Source organism: Crocodylus porosus, unplaced genomic scaffold (assembly GCF_001723895.1).
Source record: "Crocodylus porosus isolate Cpor-Errol unplaced genomic scaffold, CroPor_comp1, whole genome shotgun sequence".
NCBI lineage: Eukaryota > Metazoa > Chordata > Crocodylia > Crocodylidae > Crocodylus > Crocodylus porosus.
The window spans coordinates 8769168-8778479 of record NW_017728942.1 but is presented as its reverse complement, the minus strand read 5'-3'; the positions used below and the strand labels follow the sequence as shown (position 1 = coordinate 8778479).

The 9312-nt window shown below is 48.5% G+C and overlaps 1 protein-coding gene across 1 annotated transcript in view; it reads right to left on the bottom strand.

The window, feature by feature from the left end:
* COL9A3 (collagen type IX alpha 3 chain) overlaps positions 1–8176 on the bottom strand; it is a 61873-nt gene extending 53697 nt beyond the window's left edge. Inside the window, exons 1-2 of the mRNA XM_019548235.1 lie at positions 6563–8176; positions 5211–5279 (exon numbers count right to left, since the gene is read on the bottom strand). Coding sequence (XP_019403780.1) covers positions 5211–5279; positions 6563–6628 — 135 coding nt within the window. The 5' untranslated portion in view covers positions 6629–8176. The remainder of the gene's footprint in view (positions 1–5210; positions 5280–6562) is intronic.
* Between the last annotated feature and the right edge of the window lie 1136 nt (positions 8177–9312).

Below are 9312 nucleotides of genomic sequence, written 5' to 3'. Positions count from 1 at the left end.
TAGGGCCTTACTACTTCTAGGCTTTGCTAAATTTACTAGGCCTTACTTTATACAAGGCCTCACTACATCTTAAACTATAATTAGGCTTTTAGCAACAACTTATAGCTTAATATCTAAACCAATACAGAAAAACACTTGGTCTAATCTTCATAGAGCCTTCAGCAAGCACTTTTATCACACAGACACACTTTTCAGCTGCCACACTCCACCCCTTGCTTGCTGAAGCACCGTGATAGCTACAACTGAGATGCCAAAGCCACATGCGCTACATCAGGAGATGGGGAGGGATCTATAAATTTAACTTGCATAGCATGAACAACGGTTGAAATACCATTTAGCGGTTGCCACTAGGGCAGTGCAGAATACTATGATGCTCAAGATGGTTAGCCACGTAGTTGAGGTGACACTTGGTGACACACGAATAGCACAGATTATACCATTTACCTGTTACTACGCGTAGTTGTGTTTTTCTTAAGTCAATAAATCTTTCTTATCTTTCTACCCTCGACCACACTGTCAATCTAAACCCTCCGCAGGCAGCTGGGACACAATGGCCACAATGGACCTGGCAAGTTTTCTCCTCCTATGACCCTGCTGCCATGGCTTCGGGTCTAAAGCTGGAGGCACCTCCAGTCACATCCCCTCTGGCACAGGGCACCCAGCACAAAGGGCAGAAAAGGGAGGCATTAGCTTCTTGGAGCATAACACGACCTGGAGAGTTTCTCTTATGTGAGCAGAATATTGAAAACAGAGGAATATTAATCATTTTCCCCCTGTGCCTCAAAACCCAGTGATGCCCACCTACAAGAAACTGCAAACATCACTTCAAGGATTTACCCGCAAGACCATCTCTCAATGCCGAAGAGTGAAGCCACAAGCCGTCCTCCTTCAGATTTTAACAACTATTCAAGCAATTAATTTGAGAGTGCTCTTGGCTGACGACGTAACAACTGAACTCTAGGCAAAGAAACTTCCAAGGGCAACAGGATATCTGGGAAGGGAAACAGAGCCAGGATGCTAGAAAGAAGTGTAATTTAATACTAATCTTTTGTTAATTATATTTGCTAGGGAGGCCCGAGGTGCAAAGTATCTTAGCAGGAGGAAGATGTGAAGGGAGAGGTTGTCCAAGTGGGCTCAGCAGTGGCCCTCTCTGCTGTGGGCCTCACAGTAGGGAGCTGTGAAGACACAAGCTAACGTGGAAGTCTGTATAACCGCTCTGTAGTTCCTGAATTAGCAACTGGAAAGCCCATGCAACCTCCACAGCCCCACCCTTGGTCTGACTGCCTCCAGTGAGGGCACAGGGATTTGCATCTTGCAGTGATGGGGAGCAGGCGCAGACTGGACAGGCAGCAAACAGAGGGCATCTTTGTGCTCATGCTTGCTGAAGCAATCCCACTGCAGTGCTTTGCCCACAAACCTGCCATAAATAGACATCGTTTTCCAAGCTGGGAAAGCTCTTTGCTAACAAAAATGAAGGGAGCGGTTCTGTTGAGATGGCTGGTTTGGAATTGCAATTATGAATGGCAATAAGTAGGTTTAGCTTCTTTCCCCCAGACATTGCCCCTTCCTCACAGGCATCAGTGATACCCAGACCTGGCAGTAAGGCTACAAGCTTAGAGAAAGCCGCTCATTATCTGTCCTGGGCCTCAACTGAACCAAGGACTTTGCCGGGGTGCCGGGGTTTGTGGTACCAAAGTCTAGTCAGAATTGGAGCCCGGTATTTTATTTTACCCCTCTACTAGCAGATCGCCATTAGCATCGGTAGTGAATCAGAAGCAACTGCCATCAGCAAAGGCATAATTGTCTCCAGTGTTATGTGAGAGGGAAGCCAGTTTATTCTCAGCAAGTCTGTATTAAGGACTCAGCAAAAGGGGGAAAAATCTGCTTTTAGAAAACTGACAATAGTTTCTTTAACATTACACGCCTGGAACTAATGCAAAGAAACTCTTAGATAGCTGGTTTAATTCACAGCACACCCCGTCTATTCTAGGGAGCTGAGCAATTACCTTGTTACAAAGCATGGAACATGCAGTATTTTAAAAGGTATAATTATAGGAGACTTCAATGGGATTGAAAGGTATAGCACCTCCTGAAAGGCAAAAGTGAAACAAGGAGCTCTCGGCAATGGCACATCTGGCGTTGGGTTCATCTGAGGCTTGGGCAGAGTTGGCTTGAATAATTCAGTTGTGTATTATGTACTGCTCACGGTGTAGGGCCCACATGAAGGCAGCTGCTGTACATTTTTGCAACATGCATCCAGCCAGAGGCTGTTCTGAGATTTTGCTGTTTCTTTAACTGCCCCCTCTAAACAGAACCTGGCTGGGATGATTTTGGAAAATAATAGGAAGGGAAAAACCAAAACCAAACGAAAATGCAGTATTAATAATCCAAAGGTCATAATGCAAATCCACAAAGAAAATGCAATATTTTAAAATGATCATGAATGGTTTTGATCGTGCGTGTTTTCTGAAATCTCACTGGTATAGAGTCAAATAGCAATCTTGTTCTTTGCAGTGTTCACACTGCTACTCTGCCTTTAAGGCACCTCTGGCACATCTTCAACAGGACCCTCGGTTTTCAGGGCTGTAAAAAGGCACAGCAATGTGGGGCGGCACACACCACAAATAACTTCTAGGAGCGCGGCGGCAGGAAAAAGGCAGCTCTTTCCCCAGAAGGCCATGCCACTGCACTGCACGCCAACCACAGGAGGCTCAAGGCAAATCCGGGGGACTCATCACGATAAGAGGTGCTAGCAAAATTGGATGCTGAGGGACAGAGGAGCGTCTCCCATCTAGGACTCTAGGAAAGAACAGTTTCCTTTTTGGTCTTGCTACATCCTTCATTTGCATGCTTCATTTAGCTCATATGCAGCTAAATGAAGCATACGAGATACATCCTGCATTCTTCACATGGTAAATGCTCTCAAACTTTACGCACGCCAGCCCTGGAGCAGGACTACAGGGTTTGGGTTCTCAGACTTGATTCAGGCTGGAGCTACTGGTGTTCAGGCCAGACTCTGATACCTTGTAAGTAGAATAAAGTGGCACTTAGTTATCTCAGTGCTTCAGATCAATCCTATTCCATGCTGCTCGAGTCCCTGGGAGATCCCTGGTGTGTCTTCTTTTCCGATATGCCTTCACCTTAGCCTGAAGGCTGAGTCACAATAAACACTACAGACCCACCCACCCACCTTTTCGTGTCAATGTTTTTTCTGGGACTCTAGCGAGGTGAAATTAGGCATCTATGTGCAATCCTAAGAAAGTACCACTTGGATGCGTGCTAGGTGGAAAAGGCTAGGACTCAAGAACAGAGGCCCCCAGAAGAGCACATCCTCTGAAGGCATGGGGCTCGGTTTCTGGAAGCAAACACCATGTGCGTGGAATGGGAAAAAAACCATCTTTTCTTTCCTTTTTCTTTCTGGGTAAGAAAAACTGACATAACACCCTATACATCTATCTAAACAGCTCCTTGCACATCAGTTGCAGCAGTTTGGCTGCATTATGACCTTTGGATTATTAAAACACAGTTCAACGCCAATACCTATGTCAGTGGGAATTTGTTCAATAAATCCCCTAGCAATTGTGACATAGGCATTGCCCCCCTGGATCATACCAGTCCCTCACTTGGCTCTCAATCCTGCCGCTGGAAGAAGTAATTGCTGCTGAGGAAAGTTGAAGAAATCTCATAAAAGCTCATATAGGACAAGTGGGGAGAAGTGCCTGAAACTAGCTACAATTTACTGAAGCATGGAGGTCTCGACGCCTCCCAGAATTTGTCGTCTTCCTTTAATCACTCTGGCTGTTTTCCTTAGATAAAGCCAATCCTTCCCTGAATACCTCTTATCCACAATACCTTGTGGTAATACCTTGTGGCAATGAGTTCCACAGGTTAAAGTGGGTGTCATGCAAGTACTTCCTTTGCCCTCTATCAATTTAAATTGCATCCCCTTACTTTTATATTCCCCAAAGGCAGATAGGAATTCCTGATCTTCTTCCTCTAAACCATTCCCTGTTGCAAAAGTAGAATAAACTTATTGAATAAAATGATTTCCTCTCATCTAGGAACATGGGTAGGGGACGGGCTGCAGAACAGAGAGGGTTTTATTTAAGTTCAGTCTTGCAAAATGCGTATACACATATACAGTCGTAGACACAAAACCTCCTTGTTCACCCTTTACCTTGAGGAGAACAAGTATAGCTTTTCGGCCTTTTCATCCGAAACCAAATTAGCTCCCTGGGAGAAGCAGAATTTTGCAAGTCTGCCTAAAGGGCTGAGTAGATCACGGAGTTAGGCACAAACAGCATGAACGAATGTAATCTGCCTGATAGTATCTGAAATATCCAGTTTTCTTGAAACAGTTTGATCCACTGCAGTAGGATGAAAAGCAACAATATTTGTCTTTATCCAGTGGCCAGAAATAGTCAAAGTGTTTCATCTCAGTGGAAACATCAACTAACAGCAGTAGGACAAGGTTTCCTTGTGCACTACAGCCAACGGCAGCTGAGCTTCTGCCCCAGCAGCCATGGGGAAAGGTTAATAATAAGGAATTTTACCCCCAAAATACAGTCCATAGACTTTCCTGTGTTTTTTCCTATGACTAAAGAAACACACATTTCCATAGGAACTGATGGGCCAGATCCTGATTTCCATCACACCGACGTAAACCTGGAGTAACTTTACCGAAGTCTGAGCCGTAACATCAGTAGGACGCAACGTAGTCCTACATATAGAATTCAGTTTTCCAGAGACCCAGTGTCTTAGAGACCCAGGGGGGTCTGCAATATTTGAAACAAAATACACAACATGCTACGGATGCAACAACACCGTCCAGCACACCACACGCTGCACTAGACCCACCGCTGTCCTCCAGCCTTCAAACTACGTCCCACCCAGGTGCCAGAGAGGAGCTAAAAGAGGTTTGGAAAGTCCAGCAATCCTCCTTGTTGTATGCACCAGGAAATCTTAGATGGCACTGAGGGCTTGGACCTGCATGATACTGGAAGCTATCTCCAGGTACTCAGCACCTGAGTCTCCTGCAGGATAGCGCACCTTTGCCTTTTGCATATGGCAGATGGGCTGTTTTTCGGCTGGAGCTTCTCTCTGGAAGGCTGGAGAAGCAGAAGAACTCCTCCGTGAAAATGAGTCCTCCCCTTGCTCCACCTCTGCTCCCCTCCCCCAGATGTGGATGCCCCCTGCCGTACAACACTCACATCGATGCCGTCTTTGCCAGGTGGTCCAGGGAGTCCTTTCGGTCCAGGAGGGCCTCGCGGTCCTGCTCTCTGGGAGAGTCGGGGGAAAAGAGAGAGATTTTGCATTAGAAGAGCCCAGCAGAGCGGGTCAGAGATCACAGTGGGAAAGTAAGAGCTCGGGATAGAGGCAAGGATTTTTCAAGCCCCACACGTTAAAAATCTGAGCACATCTTCTGCAGATATGGGACACCCAGCCCGTCTCCTGGATAGGAGCAAGTCTACTGAACTGAAAACTTACGGCAATTTTATTTGCTCTTGTCCCCATGTCAGTTTGGAAACAGGCAGGGTCCCTCGGGGAACTCGGTTTCCTAGGGTCTGGCTTCCTAAGTCCCAAACCCAGCTTGCACTGGAGACACAAGAAAAAGGCATGCCTCCCTGCGCTAGAATAGCATGCGTACACATGGGCATGCTTTCTATGGGGGACCAGGTGGAGAGAGAGCTTGCGGGGACAGCGTGCAGAAAAGCAGAGCTAAACAAACCACTGTTGGGTAGTTTCTTCTCTAACTAAGCCAGACAGAAGTTTGGCTTTTTGGAGCAGGGGTTGGGGGAAGAGGGTCTCTACAAACGCCTGCTCTGTGGAAATGACTCCCGAGAGTAACCTGCCATCCAGCTTCAGGGAACAAAGGTTTCATTGTGGAGCCAGTTCTGCTCCCAGCAGATGAGGGTCGGCTCCGAATTCCTGAGCCAGGCTGCAAAAATTCCTTCATGAATGCAATGCAAAAACCCACATGGAAAGGTTTTCCCGAGTGACACATTAGAGAATTAATGCCACGATCAGGGCGCTTGCTATGAATGCACATAGTTTCAAATAAGGATCTAATGTGCTTTTCCTAAAGATGCTTTAAAAATAGACCAACTAAGGGAAAGAGGGGGGAAAAAAATCTCTGAATAAGGTGAAAAGCGAGATGACAAGAGATTTTTAGTTTAGTGAGCAAGATGATACTGTAAAGTAAAACAAAACTGCTTTCCTTAGGTCAACACCGTCTTTTGTCTGGGAGGTTTTCTTTGCAGGGATACGAGGAGGATGGCTTCTGTAGCAACATTTAAAAAGTACCAGGGTCTGTTTCCTGGAGCATGTATTCAATGCCTGCCAACGTGAATGCAAACACTTTTTCTCCTGCTGCGAGGCACCTACAGACAGAAATGCCCAAGCAGTATCTTGTCTTTAGCTTTAGACACAAACTTTAATAAGATGTGCCATAGGACGTGCAGTGCGCTTCACCCTGCAGCTCTGTAATAGTCTTGCTTCTTGATGCAATGCTCATTGCAGTGGCTGGTGGTTTTGGCCATTGGATGTAAAAGAAAATTCTTACCTGAGCTGAGGCTGTGGCTAATAGCTGAAAAAGAAAGAGCAGCCCCAGAGCTGAGAATCCAGCCATGGTCTCCAGGCTCTGTCCCTTCGTAGCTCCTAAACCCTTTCTCTTCTCTTGGTTTCAGCGGCTCCTTCCTTCACCTCCTGGATCTCAGCTCCCAAATGAGTCCCCTCCGCCTCCAGATAAACCCGAGTCTCCAGCTAGAGGGGGCAGAGCTCGGGAACACAGGCAGGCGAGAGGGGCTGAGCTCAGAGGGAAGGAGAGAGGCAGGGAAACCAGGTTGCAGGAGGAGGAGGTGGGGAAAGGAGAAGGGCCAAACTGCAGAGTGGCAGGCAGTCATGAAAGGAGGCACACAGCCTCCTGCCAGGAGCCAAGGGGGAGGAAACCCTTTGAACCAGGAGAGGGCTGGACTTGCCCCAGCCCATGTGGCAAACACCTAAGGAGATAAAATGAAGATCCCTCTTCTCGGGATACGCAGACATCCATTTGGGCTTGTCGGGACCAGATGCAAGCTGTTTGCAATCCACTGCTGCGGCTGGAGAAGCGAAGGGCAGCAGAAATGAAGATTTACTCAACACCGGTGGCTCTTTTATTTCCTGAGAAAAATGCATGGGCCCCTGCAAAGGGGCGATAGCAAAGGTCCTTACTTCCCTCAGTGCTTTCTTAGCTGTGAATACGTATCTAGCATCTTTATTTTTACTTGGAGCCTCAAAAGAGCATCTGGTTGGTTGTGTGGAGACGTGCTACATCTGGTACTGAAAGGAGAGCCACCACAGCAAAGACCAAGGAAAACCCTTAAAAAGTAAAAAGAAAAATCCAGACCTGCCTTTGACATATGTTCGCAACAGGAGCATGACGTGGAGACGACAGCTCTTAGGCCCTCCCTGACATTACCATATGAACAATGGTCCTATATGTTCTCCTGTATTGCTAAGGAAGATGATTTTCATCCAAAGAGGAGGACTGCTGGGAATATCCACGAGGAAGAGAAAAGTGTTGAGACCAGGGGAGCGGTGCAGCTCATTTTGATGCAACTGTATCGTTGCCTATTTCTCTTTTTTCCATTGACACGAAGAGGATCGTCCCAGTGCAGGATGGACAAGACTTCCCACCTTGCTGGCCCATCTGCGGTGTCTACCACACATCGCTGGAAGAAAGCACAGGCAAGGGAGCTGGTGGGGCAGGAGAAGGAGAGGTGCAAAGTTCTGCCAGAACAGACTTGCAAAGCGGAAAAAGCAAACGCACCACGTAGCAGTAGCTTCCTCATGCAGACATTTGCTCTGTTAATCCAAGAGAGAGAAGGGGGCAGACAGGAAGCTAGCCTGACGTTTCTCTCTCTACCTGGCGCGGCCAGGCGAGGTGCCCGGTATTAGGAGGGGCAGGGAATGGCAGATCTATGCTTCTCGTCCCAAGAAGGGATGTCTGGAAAGAAAAAGAGAAACCAAAAATGTGCTTCCTTGTCTTGTCAAGCCATAACTCTAGCAGGGACCCAAAGGCAACAGGAGCAGTCCCTCCAGCCGTCCCGGCATGTGTTTGGAGCAAGATGCACAATTCGGGGAGCTGCCGAGCTGCAACAGCCCAGTGTAGTTCATAGTATGATCTTGAGGTGATGAGGCCTCTTTGCTGGGCAGCTCCAAGCGCTCTGCCATGCCCCCACGCTGCGAGGTGAGGGAGCTGGAGGCACAGACAATATGTTCTTGTGATCGTGGAGCAAATCCACACGGTGCACATTTGCCTCTGAGCGCTGCTAGCGCCTGTGCAAGACTGGAGAAAGGCGCGCACAGTGCTGCTGTCAGATCCCAGCTCTTCCCACTCTGCAGGCTGTACGGGGGAAGCAGAGCATTGCAGGATGCACGTGCCCGAGCGTGCCAGGAGAAGGGCTGCCCGCATGGAAAGCAGCATTCACCGCACGTTACCATAAAGCACCAGATCAGCACCAGAAGTGGAAGCTGCTGTCTATCCTAGCACAGGCGTGGGCAGCCCAGCCCGCTACCAGGCACACATTGGGAACAGATACTACCGCACCTCCACAGTGGGGACGTTAGGAAATATTTAAAACAGGAGCAAAAGAGGAACCCCTCCATTTCACACAGGGGTATGTCATGGTTTAAACCGGCAGCGGAAGCTTCCAGCTGGGTCCCGATGGGTAGATGGGGTTTCACCTGCACCGACATATCCGCTGACCTTCACCTTCATCTTCCCCACAACATCCAACACTTTTCAGCCAGGTTTTGCCCCCCGACGCACACCCAGAGCAAGTCTTAGCCTCGGACCCAGTTCCTTCCCCCTTGCGCACTGTGCCCTGGAGCCCTTTCACACAACTGCATCTGCTGCCCGCCAGGCCAACTCCCTCCTTGCCGCCACCCTGGCAGCCCACCTGTGCTACCTCCGTTGACAGGTACAGCAGTAGAGATCCTGCCCTTGGGTCGCTCCCTTACTTCAGAGATATTCAGGGATTTAGGATACTTGCACTCTCGGGCACATGACTGGGTTTATCCAAGCCTGGGGGATGGGGATGGGAAGCCCAGCTGGCTCCACGTAGTGGGAAGAACAAGGTACTGGATTGCGGTGGCAGAGAAAGGGAGCGGGCCGGAGCCAGGATGGGCCGAGGACCGGGTGTGCGCGTGGACAGTGCAGAAGCAGAAGGGCCTGTGGCCACACCAGACGCATGCTTCTTCCAAACCGGGGACAGAACCCAAAATACTTGAGGCTCAGAGTATGTCAAACACATTGCATTAGCAAGCCTCCTC